This window comes from Manihot esculenta, chromosome 16, assembly GCF_001659605.2.
Source record: "Manihot esculenta cultivar AM560-2 chromosome 16, M.esculenta_v8, whole genome shotgun sequence".
Classification (NCBI taxonomy): domain Eukaryota; kingdom Viridiplantae; phylum Streptophyta; class Magnoliopsida; order Malpighiales; family Euphorbiaceae; genus Manihot; species Manihot esculenta.
In genome coordinates this window covers 5,556,941-5,575,573 of record NC_035176.2, presented here as the reverse complement: position 1 = coordinate 5,575,573, position 18,633 = coordinate 5,556,941, and the positions used below count along the sequence as shown (strand labels likewise).

Below are 18,633 nucleotides of genomic sequence, written 5' to 3'. Positions count from 1 at the left end.
CTAAGGCACCTGTGCCAGACAACTCCAACTGTAATCCCTCACTCATAAGTCTGTGGAACTCCTTCACCACCGGCCTCCTCTCTGCTGAAATGTGGGATAGACTGCCGAGTGATTTCCGGCTTAAGGCGTCTGCCACAACATTCGCCTTACCCGGATGGTACTGAATCTTGCAATCATAGTCACTCAACAGTTCTACCCATCTCCTCTGCCTCATGTTCAGTTCTCTCTGACTCAGGATGTACTGCAGGCTCTTATGATCTGTGAAGATCTCACATTTTACCCCATAGAGGTAGTGCCTCCACATCTTGAGTGCAAAGATTACTGCTGCCATCTCTAGGTCATGTGTGGGGTAATTCAGCTCATGCTTCTTTAGTTGTCTAGAAGCATAAGCGATCACCCTCTCATTTTGCATTAGCACACAACCCAGTCCCACTCGGGACGCATCACAATATACTGAGAAGTCATCATCACTTTTTGGCAGAGCTAACACCGGTGCTGAAGTCAACCTCCTCTTAAGCTCCTCAAAGCTTTCCTCGCACTGATCGGTCCATATGAACTTCTGATTCTTCTTTGTCAATTTGGTCATAGGAGCAGCAATCTTTGAGAAGTCCTGAACGAACCTCCTGTAGTAACCTGCTAAACCCAGAAAACTCTTGATCTCGGTCACTGTGGTGGGTCTAGGCCAGTTAGCTACAGCCTCTACCTTCTTGGGGTCTACTTCAATACCCTGTTCTGACACAATGTGCCCCAAGAATGATATGCTCCTAAGCCAAAACTCACACTTGGAGAACTTGGCATACAAGCCATGCTCTCTCAAGGTCTGCAAAACTGTCCTCAGGTGATGGGCATGCTCCTCTGCATTTCTGGAATACACTAAGATATCATCTATGAAGACAATAACGAAGTGATCCAGATACTGACTGAATACTCTGTTCATGAGGTCCATGAATGCTGCAGGGGCGTTGGTCAACCCAAACGGCATCACAAGGAACTCGTAGTGCCCATACCTGGTCCTGAAAGTTGTCTTCGGTACATCTTCATTCCTTATCCTCAACTGATGGTACCCTGATCTCAGATCTATTTTGGAGAAACAACCTGCTCCTGATAGCTGGTCGAATAGATCGTCGATCCTCGGCAAAGGGTACTTGTTCTTGGTAGTGACCTTGTTCAACTGTCTGTAGTCGATACAAAGTCTGAGGGATCCATCCTTCTTCCTCACAAACAAAACCGGAGCACCCCAAGGTGAAGTACTCGGTCGGATGAAACCCTTATCTACCAGCTCTTGCAACTGTTCCTTCAGTTCTTTCAATTCAGCGGGTGCCATCCTGTAGGGAGGGATAGAGATCGGTCTGGTACCAGGCATTAACTCAATCTCGAACTCTATCTCCCTAGCAGGTGGTAACCCTGGCAGCTCGTCTGGGAAAACATCTAAGAACTCACTCACCACAGGCACTGAGGCGGGCTCTCTGACATGACTATCTAACTCTCTCACATGAGCTAGAAACCCCTGACATCCCCTCCTAAGCAACCTACGAGCCTGAAGAGCTGAGATCAGACCTCTAGGTGTACCCCTCTTGTCTCCTCTGAAGACGACCTCTGACCCATCCTGATCTCTGAATCTGACTACCTTGTCTCTACAGTCCAAGGTAGCACCATGGGTCGATAACCAATCCATCCCTAGAATGACGTCAAAATCTGTCAAATCTAGAACCACAAGGTCGGCGGAAAGGCATCTTCCCTCTATGAAAACTGGACTACATTGGCAGACTGCCTCTGCCACTGACGGGTCACACTTGGGTCCACTGACCCATAGGGGACACTCTAACCCAGAGACCATCAATCCTACCCTCTCCACGACTCTCGGAGCAACAAAAGAATGAGATGCACCCGGGTCCATTAAGGCATACACATCGGAACAACCAATGATGAGATTACCTGCCACCACGGTGTTGGATGTGTTGGCCTCCTGCTGAGTCATAGTGAAGATCCGTGCCGGAGCTGATGGACCTTCACCTCTGTATCCTGCTGATGAAGAGGCTGACCCTCTCCCTCTGCCTCTGCCACTGGCTTGTGTTGCGGCTGGAGCTACTGGCTGCACCACACTGCCGGAGGCTGTCTGCTGAGACGGTGCTGCAAAGGCTGCTCTAGGACAGTCCCGAGCCAAATGACCCGCCTGTCCACATCTGAAACATGTGTTTGTCCCTGCCAGACATACTCCTTTGTGTGGTCTCCCACATCTCATACATGCTGTAACCTCTGCGCCAGAGCTTGAGCCACTGCCTAAACCCAGACCTGACTTGATCTTGTTCCAGAACTTGTTCTTCTTAGATTTTCTGTGGCCTCTGTCCCACTTCTTACTGCTTGCAACTGCTGCACTCAGAGAAGAAGAGTCTAACCTTTCCCCACCTGGGGTCTTGGAACCAGAAGACTGTGCCACTGACTGTTTTACCTTCCCCTGAACGATGGCACAAGCCTCCATTCTCCTAGCCATATCCACTATGGCATGGAAACTCTCCCTCTCTGCTGATTGTATCAAAGAGGAATACCTGGAGTGCAGCCTCATAATATATCTACTTGACTTCTTTTGATCAGTATCCAAATTCTGCCCAGCATATGGCAACAACTCCAGGAACCTGTCTGTGTACTCCTCCACACTCATCTGTTCAGTCTGCCTCAACTGTTCGAATTCTATTATCTTCTGCTCTCTAGAGCTCTCAGGGAATGCCCATCCTGCAAACTCATTTGCGAACTCCTCCCAGGACATACTGTCCGCTCTCGGGTTCACATAGTTCTTAAACCAACCACGTGCCTTCTTGCACTCCAGTGTGAACCCAGCCATCTGAATGGCTCTACTGTCATCAGCCCCTATCTCATCTGTAATAGTCTTGACCCTGTTCAGATACTCAAATGGGTCATCACCTGCTCTATACTGAGGAGCACCCAACTTCATGTAATCGGTCATCTTGACCTTGCTCCCTCCAGATGAGGTAGGTTTGGGTACTTGTGTTTCCGGGACAGTAGGTACTGGTGGTGGTGGAGGTGCAACATCCCCCGGGGTAGGGTTTGCTGTACCGGTATAGGGAGGTGGAGGTGGGTACATGGGGTACTGAGAGTATGGTGGGTAGTAAGGTGGGTATGGCATATGTGGAGGATAAGGGCTAAAACTGGGGTTATCCGATGTACCTCCCATCGAATACCCTGGATGGTGTGAATAGGGTGGGTAGTGATGTGGCTGGACATAACTCGAGGCCTGAGCGCCTCCTTCTGATTCTCCCATGCCCTCTTCCGGCATGCTCACACCAAGGTTGCCATCCCTCCTCTGATCTACCTCCATATCCTCAGACATTCCTCCCTGCACTGTTCCCCTTACTGATCTGCTTCTACCCAGATCCAAAGACCTTCTTGGGTCTCTAGCCACTCTGTCTCTATTGGACCTACTGGACATTGCCCTTGGCAAAGCTGAAGGACGGGCATCAGCGCCCTCGTCCTGAGGTGGCACTCCAGTCAATCGTGCAGATCGACGAGTTCCTCTCATTCTATTTTCTGAAAGACAGCACATAGCATAAACAATCACCAGCATCATATGGTTCATGTGGAAACACATGAACCCTCATCATATACATAGCATCACATCATAGCATTTATGCACATGCATATCATCATGGCATATCATATCATCATATAGACAGGACTCTACATCCTATCCTAGTGGACATGATTTTTCCTAGTGTGCTTGACCTTCTAGAACATCTATGAGCCCGACGCTCTAGGTCCGACCATATGAACCTAGGGCTCTGATACCACTCTGTAACGACCCGGAAATCCGACCCGTTACCGGCGCTAGGATCCAGATCGGCTTAAGGCCGCCGAGACCCGTAGCAAGCCAAACATACCTCCTGTAACCTGTAATATCCCATACATGATCAACAACATACATAAAACTGTAAACTTTTTCTTTCTTTTTCCAAGCTTAACCTGAACATGTGCACATCTAATAACATAACCACCACTGGAGTCCTCATCAAATGCTCCAATGGGGTATTTCATCATTCGATAAGCTTGGATTATCAAATACATCATAAAAACTTTTCTATAGATCATGTGTCAAGGGGATAACCATAACATAGGGTCAAGCACATACTAGTCCTCAATCATCCTCATCATTACATAACTATACCTTACTCTTTCATTACATTAACATAGTCATAAATACTCATTACATCATATTCATGTCCACTACTATCTATTACATCATACATGACTTTACTTCACTCTAGCCGACTTCCCGATCTATCCTGTACCTGCAACTCTGGGGATAAAGGGAGTGGGGTGAGCTACTAGAGCCCAGTGAGCAGAATAATAAAACATCAATTTAAATCATGCTTTCATGTATGCGCCATAACACAAACATTTCACATCAAGGATGAACTTGTCACCATTTAGCCCCTATCTTTCTTACTTATACATGCCGGGGGCGTAGAGCCGTAGCAGGCACACCCGGACTACCATAGTCAATCATAGTGCCAGGGGCGTAGAGCCGTAGCAGGCACACCTGGACTCACATAGGCTATCATAACGTAAAAGGGCTAATGGATCATTCAACATTCATCCACATCAACAACAAGGTATGCAATGCAACATATTCGTGAATTCTAATGCAATCAACCTAATATATCTCATGGCATTCATGATGCGTGAATCATGCTAAAACATTTCATTAATTTGCTTTAAAACTTAAAGTTCATTCCACTCACCTCTGGCTAGCTCTGAAGAGACTCTGAAGCAGCTGGCTCACTGCTGGGGGTCTCGGTTCCTCAGGTCCGAACCTACACAGGTGGACTCAAATGAGGGACCAAACATACATGAACATGACTCTAAAATACTCCCCAAAAACCCCCTAAAACATCCTGAAAACATCACATGAAAACATGCAAGAAATGGCTGAACAGGGCACTTTCGGCGGCAGGTTCGGCGGCCGAAAGTCCCTGTGCAGCCGAAAGTCATGCAGGTTCGGCGGCACTTTCGGCGGCCGAACCTCCCAGACAGAGACGAACCTTGAGTTTCGGGGGCAGGCTTCGGCAGCCGAAACTGCCTCCACAAGGGGGTTCGGCGGCCGAAAGTCACTTCGGCGGCCGAACCTGAGTTTCTGCCGAAGGGCAGAAACTTGGTTCCCTTGTGTCCACAGCCTCCAAAACGCCTCAAAACATGCATAAACTTGTTTCTAAACATGCATACATATCATACAACACACCTAGGGGTCTCAAACTATAATATACCCCAACTACAACACTTCAAACACACAAACATCAACATACATTGTTCATCAAAGCATCACAACCCATAAGCTCATAACCCTAACAACAAGCCTAAACATGCATTCTACCCCATCAACTTGCATAAAACTTTCATAAAGCATAAGAGAAGCATAGATCGAAGCTTACCTCTTGAAGAAACGAGAGGAAAGGCGATCCTAGCTTGGAGATGGAGAGATTGAGCTCTTTGAACCTCCAAGTACCCAAAACTTGCTCTTAGCTCACAGATCTTCAAAATGGAAGTTAAAACTCGTGAAAACCATGAAAGATCTAGGGAAAACATTCAAGATTGAGGGAGGAGCGGCGGAGACTCACCTTGGCCGACAATGGGAGAGAAAAAGCTCACCCGTGCGGACCAAAGGGACCCTTTTATATGTGGCTGGCCAGGCCACGTTCGGGGGCCGAATGTGCCTCCGTATCCATGCAATGTTCGGCGGCCGAACATAAGGTTCGGCGGCCGAACCTGCACTTCCCTCACTCATGCTTTCGGGGGCCTAACGTGCCTCCTAATCACATGCATGTTCGGCGGCCGAAAGTCAAGTTCGGCGGCCGAACCTGGGTTTTCCTTCAAGCTACATTCATGCAAAATCTCATTTAATTTCTTACTTAAAAACATGAAATACATGAAAACATTTCATAAAATCATAGTTTTACCCTTCTAGAGGTTTCCGACATCCGTGGTCCCACCGGACGGTAGGGATTCCGATACCGGAGTCTAGCCGGGTATTACAACAAGGTCGGCGGATAGGCATCTTCCCTCTATGAAAATTGGACTGTACTGGCAGACTGACTCTGCCACTGACGGGTCACATTTGGGTCCACTGACCCATAGGGGACACTCTAACCCAGAGACCATCAAACCCAACCTCTCGACCGCTCTCGGAGAAACAAAAGAATGGGTTGCACCCGGGTCCATTAAGGCATAAACATCTGAACAACCAATGATGATATTACCTGACACCACGGTGTTGGATGCATTCGCCTCTTGCTGCGTCATCGTGAAGATCCGTGCTGGAGCTGACGGACCTTCCCCTCTGTAACCTGATGAAGAAGAGGCTGACCCTCTCCCTCGGCCTCTGCCACTAGCCTGTGTTGCGGCTGAAGCTGCTGGCTGTGCTACGCTACCCGAAGTTGTCTGCTGGGGCTGTGCCGTAGGAACTGCTCTCGGACACTCCCAAGACATGTGTCCCTCTTGCCCACACCTGTAGCAGGCTGTCGTCCCAAACCGGCATACCCCTCTGTGTAGCTTACCACACCTTGCACACACTGCATTATCAGCACCAGAGCTTGAGCCACCTCCTAATCCCAGACCTGATTTGATCTTGCTCCAGAACTTATTCTTCTTTGTCTTCCTGGTGGTATTATTCCACCTCTTACTGCCTGAACTCAAGGATGAAGGGTCAATCCTTCCCCCACCTGGGGTCTTGGAACCAGAAGGTTGTGCCACTGACTGCTTGACTTTTCCCTCCATTATGGCACTAGCCTCCATTCTCCTGGCCATGTCTATAATGGCATGGAAACTTTCTCTATCAGCTGATTGAATCAAAGAGGAATACCTGGAATTGAGCCTCATGATATACCTCCTCAACTTCTTCGGATCTGTGTCCAGATGTTGCCCAGCAAACGGCAACAACTCTAAGAATCTATCGGTGTACTCATCGACACCCATCTCATCTGTCTGCTTCAGCTGTTCAAACTCAATCACCCTCAGCTCCCTGGAACTGTCAGGGAAAGCCCATCCTGCGAACTCATTCGCAAACTCCTCCCATGACAGACTGTCCACCCTTGGTTTCACATAGTTCTTGAACCACTCTCGTGCCTTCTTGCATTTCAGAGTGAAACCAGCCATCTGAATGGCTCTACTGTCATCCGCCCCTATCTCATCTGTAATTGTTTTGACCTTCTCCAGGTACACAAACGGATCATCACCTGTATCAAACTGGGGAGCACCCAACTTCATGTAGTCGGTCATCTTGACTTTGCTCCCTCCAGATGAGCTAGGCTGAGGTATTAGGGTTTCTAGAACTGTGGGTTCTGCTGGTGGTGGTGGTGCAACATCCCCTGGGATAGGGTTTGCTGTGCCTGGATAGGAGGGTTGAGGTGGGTACATAGGGTATTGTGGATACTGTGGGTGGAAAGGTGGGTATGGCATGTGAGAAGGGTAAGGATTAAAACTGGGGTAATCCGATGTACCTCCCATCGAATACCCGGGGTATGGTGAAAAAGGTGGGTACTGGGGTGGTGGAACAAACCCCGAGGCCTGAGTGCCTCCCTGAGACTCACCCATGCCCTCTTCTGGCATGCTCACACCAAGATTACCATCCCTCCTCTGGTCCACATCCATCTCTTCTCCCACATCCACTGACCTGCTCCTTGAACCGTTCCTCTTACTGATCTGTTTCTACCCAGATCCAGAGACCTTCTAGGGTCTCCCACTGCTCTGTCCCTGTTGGACCTACTTGACATTGCCCTTGGCAATGCTGGAGGACGGGCGCTCGTGCCCTCATCCTCCGGTGGTACTCTAGTCAATCTAGCCGATCGACGAGTTCCTCGCATTCTGTTTACTGAAAAACAGCACAGATAACAAAACATTAGCATCAAATGGTTCATGTGAAAACACAAGAACCCACATCATATACATAGCATATCTCATGGCATATCATACTTTCATTCTAGACAGGACTCTACATCCTATCCTAGTGGACATGATTTCCTATTGTGCTTGACTTTCTATAACATCTATGAGCCCGACACTCTAGGTCCGACCATATGAACCTAGGGCTTTGATACCACTCTGTAACGACCCGGAAACTGGACCGCTACCGGCGCTAGGATCCAGATCGGCTTAAGGCCGCCGGGACCCGTAGCAAGCCAAACATACATCCTGCAAACCTGTTTAATCCCATACATGGTCAACAACATACATAGAAAAGTTAAAACTTTTCTTTCATTCAAACATTTCTTTGCCAAGCCTAGCCTGTGCATGCACAAACATAACATAAACCCCTCATTGGAGTCCTCATCAAATACTCCAATGGGGTAACATAACATAACATAGGCTTGGGTTACATAGGCATCATAAAAACATTATATCTCATACAAGACCATGTGTACAGGGAAAACAACAGACTCTAGTCAAGCACACTATTAAACTTTCATTACATTACATATCATACTTTTACATTACAAACAAACCATGTCCACAACTAAGCTATTACATAAACTTCTCTTACTCTTGCTGACTTCTTTATCTACTCTGTACCTGCAAGACTGGGGTTAGGGGAGAGGGGGTGAGCTATAAAGCCCAGTGAGCAGAAACTAAAAACATTGATTTTATTATTTCCTTTATTCTTATTCATTATTTATTATTCATTTTATTTTATTATTCTTTTTATTATTATTATTATTATTATTATTTATTTTTTTATTTCATCATATTATTTAACTTTTTCTTTTTCTTTTTCTTTTTTCTTTTTCATGCTTTCATGAAATGCAACACATCACAGCTAATCACATCAAGGATGGTATTGTCACCATTAGTCCTCTTCCTTTCCAAAGTGCCGGGACGTAGAATGGGTCAACCGGTCTTTCTCTTACATAACATATCATAACATAACATTCCAATATGTCGGGACGTAGAATGGGTACAACCGGACTTTCTCTTTCTTTATGCCAGGGACGTAGAATGGGTACAACCTGGACTTTCATACATAACATGCCATATCTCATCATACATATCGAGGACCATGGATCATCCAATCAACCATCCACATCAACATCAATTTATGCAATGCAGCATATTCGTGAATTCTAATGCAAACATCCTGAAATATTGCATAGCATTAGTGATGCATGGGCAATGCTTTATGATTCATTCATTTATTTGTTTACTTTACTTTAAAACTTAAGGGGTTGTTCCACTCACCTGATGACTGAAGCTTTAACAACACAAAGGCAGCTATCTCACTGCCGGGGGTCTCGGTTCCTCGGGTCCGAACCTACACAGGTGGACTTAGATGAGGTACCAAACAAACATAAATAAGACTCTAAACATACCCCCAAAAAACTCCTAAAAACACCTCAAAACACCCCTAGAAAACATGCAAGAAAAGGCTGGACAGGGCACTTTCGGCGGCACCTTCGGCGGCCGAAAGTCCCTCCAGAGCCGAAAGTCAGGCAGGTTCGGCGGCACCTTCGGCGGCCGAAACTCCCAGACAGAGACGAAACTCATGCATGTTCGGCGGCACCTTCGGCGGCCGAAAGTCTCAGATAGAGCCGAAACTCCAACTTTCGGGGGCAAGCTTCGGCAGCCTAAAGCTGCCTCCCAAGCCATGTTCGGCGGCCGAAACTCCCTTCGGCTGCCGAACCTGGTTTCTGCCAAAGGGCAGAAACTTGGCTCCTCTTGCCTCCAAGGTTCCCAAACTTCCTAAACATGCATAAAACTCTTCTACAACACTCATACACAAGCATACAAGCTCCTAGGGGCCTCAAGCTAACTTAAACCCCAACTACAACACACAAGCAAGCCACATTGCTCAAGAACATACATCAAACTCATGGATTTTCATAAAAACCCAACAAGCCTACTCATGCATTTCTACCCCTTAGATCTACTTAAAACTCACTTAAAACATGCTAAAAGCTTAAGATCGGCTCTTACCTCTTGAAGATCGAGAGAGAGACGACCTAGACTTGGAGATGGGAGAGATTTCACCTATTTGGGTCTCCAAGCTCAAAACTTGCTCTTTTCTTTAAAACTCTTCAAAAACCAACATAACTCGTTAAAATCTGAAAGATCTGAGGGAAAACACTTAAAAATCACTATAGGAGGCTAGAACTCACCGTCGGCCGGAATGGGAGAGAAAACCTCGCCCATTTCGGTCACGGGGCCTCTTATAGGGCTGGTTCTGCCACCTTTCGGCGGCCTAACATGCCCCCACATCTCATGCATGTTCGGCGGCCGAACATGAGGTTCGGCGGCCGAACCTTGGCTCACTCAAACAAGGCTTTCGGAGGCCTAAGGCGCTCCCAAAACCTTACCATGTTCGGCGGTCGAACTTAACTTTCGGCGGCCGAACCTGGCAAAGCCTCCCTTGGTCTTTTTCATTTAAAACTCAATTCCTTTTCACTTAAAAACATAAAATACATTAAAAACATTTCATAAAACTTGGTTTTCCCCTTCTAGAGGTTTCCGACATCCGAGATTCCACCGGACGGTAGGAATTCCGATACCAGAGTCTAGCCGGGTATTACATTCACAGTCGCATTGCCTATCCTTGATCTTCGTTATTAAGGATTAGACTTTTTCTTCATACTTGATGAGATTGGAGTCCTGAATTTTGATCTATCCCGACACTAATTAACAACCAGTTGTGATTCACTAAAAATAATAGACTTTTATGTACCTATTTCTGCAGTGATATGAGTGTCATGATCACGGCCTCATACCCGGCCACATTGTTTGTGGTACTGAAGGCGAGTTTTGCCATGAACCGAAACTTTATTCCCTTCTGAATTTGCAGGAGAATTCCAATTCCAGAACTCTTGACTTTACAAGCACCATCCACCCACACCTTCCATTTTTCAACCGCTGATTCGGAGGTCTCAAGGGGTGGAGTCATTTCTGCAATAAAGTCAGCTAAAGCCTGGGCTTTCATCATGTTTCTAGAAATATACTTAATGTTATATGTTGATAGCATCACGGCCTAGGTGGAAAATTGCCCTGATAGTTCTACCCTATGAAGCACTTTTTAAAGAGGATAATTTGTCCTTACCTCTATAGTATGAGACTCGAAATAAGGAAGAAGTTTTGTGGTAGACATTAAAATAGCAAAGGCCAACTTCTCGAAAGGGGGATAATTCAATTATGCACCGTTCAAGATTTGGCTAGCTTAGTAGACAAGGTTTTGTTCTCTCTTGTCTTTTTATACAAGAATTGAGCTTACTATTACTTGCGTAATAAATAAGTACAGAAATAAAATCTTGCTTTCGACGGGCGAGCTCAGCAAATGTGGAAACGATTAAAAAAATTTTCAAGTTCAGGAATATCTCAATGCACTCTTCCTCCCACACAAACTTGCTTTTACCTTTTAATGTTTTAAAGAACGGGAGATACGTACTAGTTAAGCAAGATATGAATTGGCTAAGAGCTGTAAAATGCCCATTTAGTTTTTATATATCATTTATAAACTTAGGTGCTTCTAAGTCTTGTATAGCTTTAATTTTATCTGAGTGTGCTTCTATACCTCTTTCAGAGACTATATACCCTAAAAATTTTCTAGCCCTTACACCAAAAGTACATTTTTTAGGGTTGAGTTTCATACGTGCCTTATCTAGTACGTCGAAAATCATCTGAATGTTGCATGAGTGATCTTCTAAGGTTCGACTCTTTACCACCATATCGTCCACGTACACCTTAATTGCCGGTCCCACAAGATCTTTAAAGATACCCGACACTAACCTTTGATAAGTCGTCCTTGCATTCTTCAATTTAAACGACATCACTTTATAGTAGAAAACCCCTTCCTCCGTGATGAAAGTGGTCTTTTCAGCATCCTCGGGATCCATTAAGATCAGGTGGTACCTTGAAATGACACCTAAAAAAGAGACCACGACCTCACCTAAGGTAAAATCTACTAACCTGTCGATGGATGGGAGTGGTTAGTGATTTTTTGGACACACCTTATTTAGATCAGTAAAGTCCATGTACATCCTCCACTTTTCGTTTATTTTCTTAACCAACACTACATTGACAAGCCATGTAGGATATTGGACTTTTTTTATTAGACCTGCACTCAAGAGCTTATTAACTTCTTCCTTAATCACTTGATGTCTCTCCGGGATAAATTTTATTTTCTTTTGCTATACCAGTTTTATTGACTTATCAACAGACAGTTTGTGGGTGATTAGGATCGAGTCTACACCTGTTACATCCTTTGAAAACCAAGCAAAAGTGGTCATTATGCGTTTTAGTAATTTTACTAAACTATCTTTTACTACATTACTCAATGCAGTTTCAAATCATACCTTTTTTATTAGCTTCCAAGAGGACCTCTTCTACCAGGTCTGCTGGTTCTGGCTTCGTATAAGAGTCTGATTTTTTCAGCAGATCAATCGGTATCGTTGCTTTTCCTAGGCTTTTCATAGACTGCTATAACATTCTTGTGCCGACTTCTAGCTGCCTCGAATAATAGCCAATCTCCTTGGAGTTGGCAACTATAAATACAGAGCACCCATATTAATAATTATCCCGTGGTAGTTTAAGACCGAGTGATCGATTATTACATTATAGGCGAGTGGAATATCTACCACCGCAAATTCTGCATACAGCTCCCGCTTGCATTTCTCATCCCCAGCATAAGTAGGAGATTGATGGTGCTAAGAACTGGTATAGTTTTATCCCTTAGTCCTACTAATGGGTAGGAAACTTTATCAAAGTTGTTTATATCTAAAACTAGTTTGTTAAATACTTTCAAGGTGAGAAGGTTTATGGAACTACCTGTGTCAACTAAGACTCGTCTCACGTCATACCTATTCAATTGAACGTTTATGACTAGCGGCTCATTGTGCAAAGATTCTGTCACCCTATATAGTGGCCCAAATTTTATCTCTTGCTTTGTCCATGGTTCCTGCTCTACAAATAGGACATCCTTAGGGGCGCACTTGCTCTTGGCTTTACAATCACTGAGGCCACTTGTAATCACATATATAACCCCAACAGGTTCACTATCAATAGTATTTTCGGGAATTCTAACCTCAAGCTTGGGTCTCCTATCCTCTCTGTCTTTTCTAGCAAACTTTCGAAGTGTGTCGTCCCTTATCAATCTTTCGATTTCGTCTTTTAAGTATCGGCATTCCTACGTTGTGTTTCCGCGATCTTCATGGAATCGACAATATTTTGTCCTGTCTCATCCTACTAGCTTTATCAGAGTTGAGCTTAGAGACCCATCTGACCTCTTTGTTTTTTTTCTTTATCCACATCAAAATATGCATTCGTAAGTTATTTAATAGAGTATAGTTCTCAGACTTACCTCGGTCATCCCTCCCTCGGGACACGAGATAATTCTTCTGATCTCCCTCATAGCCTCACCTTTCTAGCTTCTGGGTTTTGCTATGACTTGTCCTCTTATCCTCCCTCAGCTCTTGGACTTCATTATCCAATCAAATGTACTTTTGCTCTTTGTTCATTAGCTATTAATAGGTAGCTACTGGATTCTTGATCAATGAATCCATAAACTTTATGTTGCGAGTTCCTTTCTTTAATACTTCGCATGCTATCTCGTAATTTAATTTTTCAATTTTTATTGCTTCAGCATTGAAACGTAAGATAAAGCTCCTTAAAGACTCGCCCTCTCCTTATCAGATTTTTCATAAGTCTGAGAAGAGTTTTTTAGGATGTATACAAATAATAAGCTTAAATTTAAATAACATAGTAAACTATGTAAAATTGTAGATAGTACCTGGACTTAGATGTTGGTATTATTTTTGGGCCAAATCTATGAGTGTGCACAAAAAGACTCAGGATAGTACGAAATCATTGACATCCTAGAGCTGCATCATAATTTGAAAGATAGCCCGATGGTTTCTAGGGTCTGTCGTCCCATCGTATTTGTCCAAATTAGGCAACTTGAACTTTGTAAGAAAGGTATCTATAAGAATTTCCTCCGACAGGGGTGAAGCATCGTCCAAACCATAGTCTTCCTTTTGTTCCTTCTGGTACCTTTGTACAACATGAACTAGCTTCCAATCAACATCTTTTAGGGTCTCGTCTGATGATTCCTCATCCTCCATCTTGGCCTTTTCTTTAGACTGCGTGTGAATTGCCTCCATCCGAGTCTTTGGGGTCTCAAAAGAAACTTCCTCCCTTATTTTGGGAGCCATGAATGAAGCTTCCTCCCGAACTTTATATTACTCGAGAGTTGCCTGCAAGCCATTTGCTCATTGTTTAGATTATTGAGGTCTGCCTCATTGACCATGGAGGGAGTGTTTTGTCCGCTGCCAGGGGTGGAAGAGACAAAGGCTCCCTTGTTGGCAGTACACTTAGCAACAACTCATGAGTTTTCAACCATTTTAAGGGTAAAGTGATGGAAATGGAAAGTACTTTAAGTGAAAATATAGAAAGCTAAGCTAGATTTATCCCAAATGAACAAGAAGGACTCAATGGGGATCCCGACAATGGAACCAAATGATGTGGTAAAAAATAAACTGAAGATGATTGGCCAATCTGCAAAAGAAAGAAGGTGAGGTGGTTGGCACCTATGGATAGCCACTCTGACGCTCAAGTCAGTAATGTATCAGAAAGGGCGAGTGTAATTAGATTGTTTAACCTTAAGAAGAGTGTGTAAGAATGCGTACCTTAAACTCTATGTATACTTTGCTTTTATACTATAAGAAGATAGAATTGGTTAGTGAATCCCTTGAAAATCCGACTGGTACTGGTTAGTGGATAAGGGATTCCGTGATTATAAGCGTAATGGAAATCTACTAGATACTATCATTTAACAGTAACTTATGTCATGAAAGGCTCGATCAGTTCATAAGAGGGCGAGTTTTCTATAATTTCGAGTATTGACCATTATGATGTCCGGGTCTCCTTTCTTATAGGTGAGATTTCTGTGAACGACTGTCATAATTTATTAGGGGTCTTGCCACGTGGCTCTGTCGTGTGGTGACAACTCATGACATACTTTGGATAAATATGATATCATATCAGTCATAATTTAATTTAATGAATAAAATAAATTAAAAAAAAATTATTTTATCATCCTTAAAATATAACATAATTAATTAATTTATCCCTTTATTAATTTTAAGACCCAACTCTTTATTCTTAAAGTTTAATTCTATTAAAATTAGAAGTCTCTCCATTAAAAATTTCATTAATGAATATGAAAAAAGACCGAACTACCATTTTTATTCTTCTTTCTCCTTACTCTCAATACATCCTCTCGTGGTTGTTCAAAACCTCATTTACAATTAAAATCATTAACTTTAATCTCAACTTCAATCTTTCCGACACAAATAAAAATTTCAATAATTTTAAAATCCAAAATACAAATCCAATAGATAAATTATCAAAAATCAAAACTTAACAGAGGTCCTCCTTGTTTCTTGTCGCCGCTCACTGTCGCCCTACCGCTTGCATTGCCTGTCGATCGTCGTTGCTTGCCGCTTGCGTCGCTCGTTGTTACTCATCACCAGTCGATCTCTATTGCCTGCCATTCATGTCTCTCGCTTCTCGCTATCTCATTCTACTCACCGTCACGTATGGCTTGCATCGCTTGCTATCTCACGCTTTTCTTCGGCAGCCGCTGCTCGCTACTTATCATTGCCCACTTGCTCCTCCATCTCTTTTGATCATTGCCCACTTGCTCCTCCATCTCTTTTGACAGTCATTTATAATAAAGATGGTTTGAAAATGTGAAGAGAATGAAGATGATTTGGAAATTTGAAGGGGATGAAGAGGATTTAGGAATTTTAAGGGTAGAATAATTTATCATTGGTAAGAGTATTTTGAAACTATATTTTATTTTATTTTTCTTTGACCAGACTTAACTAGAATTATTGAATAAAATAATTTTGAATTTTGATAAAATTAAATTTTAAGAACTAAAATCTCGAATTTTTAGAAATTAGAGAGACAAATTTATTAATGATGTTATATTTCATTAACGAAAAAATAATTTTTTCAGTAAATCATTATTAATAATTTTTTTTTATTATAATATGGTAGTAAGAGAAAGACAGTGCAATATTATTACAAGGTAATGAAGTTGTGTAGTGGCCTTTTACAAAAGGGTTTAGTACTTAAACTGAATCGGAGCAAAATTTGGTTCTCAGTTAAATCAGTCCAATCGACTGGTTTGATTCAATTTTGACAACCATGCCCTTTTGCAAACCTTTTCATTAAGAACAAAAGTCTAAACTTTTATGCACTTCTTGCCGTTCATCTTTTGATTTGACTTCACCATTAAAATGAAGTGAATTCCCCAGGTCCAGAGTTAGCATTTTCCTCTTTAGGACAATAAAGGAAACAAACTACTCATGAGATATTCAAAACTTAGGTATAAAAGTTTCATACCATTTTGCTTTATTAGAAATGATACCAGCAACACGAAACAGAGATAATTATCCCAGAAAGCAACATTCAAATGCTTTTCTTCTATAAAAAAATTCAACTTTCAGAGCAACCAGCAACTAATGAAAGAAGAATAAGTAGAAAAAACTTCCCTGTCATGGTGCTCTTGGGTCTTGCCCATGCTGCCAAACGTAAACCAATTCATCCCAACCAGTGCTAGCCAACAATCCCTCAACAAGCACACTCAAATCCACCCCAACTGCGAATTCTGTATGGTGATCATACCTTCCAACCAATGCATCCTCCGCCATAAAATCCCACATACATACTGCCATATCGTAAGAGCAAGACACCATCAAATTCCTATGGTGCGGCGAAAACTTCACCTTCCTAACTGCGTATCCATGCCCATTTAACACAGCAATTGGCGCCCTGTAGCTCCTTACGTCCCACACTCTAATGCTCTTATCAACCGACGCCGTTGCTATACAACAATCGTCATACTTGTTCCAATCACAACTCAAAATTTCGAAATCGTGCCCAGGAATTATCATCGTTGAACCCGGCTCTCGGACATCCCAGATTCTGACTGTACAATCTCCGGAAGTGGAAGCGAAGACGTCGGTGTGTCTAGGATTCCAGGCGGCGGAGTAGACGCAATATGCGTGTTCTTTGAATGTTCGGATGCTAGCGGGACGGTCGAGTGTCCAGAGCTTGATTGTATCATCCCAAGAGGAAGTGATGAAGGAGTCACGACGAGTGGGATTGTAATCAACGGAGTGGACTTCGCGGGTGTGTTCTTGAAGGGAGCGGAGAGGATTCTGGGTTGGGGGAAGAGCCGTGTCGAAAAGCTTAACGGAGCCGTCAGCGACAGCGGCGACTAAGAGAGAATCGTGGGATTCGGACCAGGCGAGGTCGTAGACGCCGTCGGCAGTGTCGAAAGCGACGAGTTCAGAAAGGGGAAGGGAAGGGGAAGGAGGAAGTGAGAGGACGTGGACACGGCCGTTACCGAGGATCCCGAAATTCTGAGCAGTAGCAACGGCGAGACGGTTTTCGTAGAAGGGGCTGAATTTAACGGAGTAGCCGTTGAATGGCACTTTGAAGAGCGGCATTGCGAGGGAGGAATTGGCGGCCTGTGGTGGGTCTTGGGGTGGTAGTGAATTATCCGGTGGAGCTTTGAGAAGAGTGAAAGAGATAAAGTTGGATCAGACATTGATGGGCTTGAAAAAGCTTATTTGCTTAAAAATGGGCTTCAATTGAAACATCTGAAGATCGGCTTCAGAATTTACTATACAATTTAATTAAATCTATAAATAATAAAAAAAATAATAAAATTGCATATAATACACTTAAATCTATAAATTATTTACTATACAATTTAATTATTTAATTAATTGATAATTTTATTATTCCAAATTTAATTTTTTAAATATATAATAATTTTATTATTTAAATTAATTTTATAGTTAATTAAAAAAAACTTAAAGAATAAATAAAAATATAATAAGATTAAATTTTTATGAACGAGGATATATATTAGATGCTAATTTTATTATTTTAATTAATTTTGAAATTTATTTAGAAAATTTAAAAGAAGTACAGAAATTAATTTAAATATAATTATATTAATTTTAAAATAAGGATTATTAAATAACATGTTCGATTATCATATAAATATTAAAAGATTATTTAAATAATAAATTTATATTTTTAAAATAGAAATTAAAATAAGAAAACAAATTTAATTGGTGGATTTTAAAAATATTATTTAAATGATAAATTTTAAAATAAGAAGTATCTAAAATCATCAATTATTTTTAATAAATTAATAATTAAAAATTATTTGACTTACATATCTCTAATTTTTTTAATTTTTGTAAATTATCAGTATAAAAACTTTAATATTTAAAATTAGTTAAGGAAAAAATATATAAAATTTGATAATATTTAAAAAATTTAAATTAAAAGATGATTTTTTTTATTTCAATTCAAAATCTATTATATTGTAAAAAAATTAATAAACATATATTGAAATTATATTATTAGTCCTAAAAGATGCCTTAGATATTGAATTTTTATTTTGATAAATTTCGTAGATATAAAGATAAATTATTTATTTTAATATTTTAATAAATTATTTTATAAATTATTTTACATTATTAGTTTTTAATATTTATTTCAAATTTTTAAATAAATGTATTAAATAATTTTAGATAATTTCTTCATAAAATGAGTTTTAATAGT

At 42.0% G+C, this 18,633-nt stretch overlaps 1 protein-coding gene across 1 annotated transcript; it reads right to left on the bottom strand.

The window, feature by feature from the left end:
- Positions 1–16,361: 16,361 nt before the first annotated feature.
- Positions 16,362–17,599, bottom strand: LOC110603175 (peroxisome biogenesis protein 7). Its single transcript, XM_021740873.2, has one exon. The coding sequence runs from the start codon at positions 17,499–17,501 to the stop codon at positions 16,545–16,547; it is 957 nt and encodes a 318-aa protein (XP_021596565.1). The 5' UTR covers positions 17,502–17,599; the 3' UTR covers positions 16,362–16,544.
- Between the last annotated feature and the right edge of the window lie 1,034 nt (positions 17,600–18,633).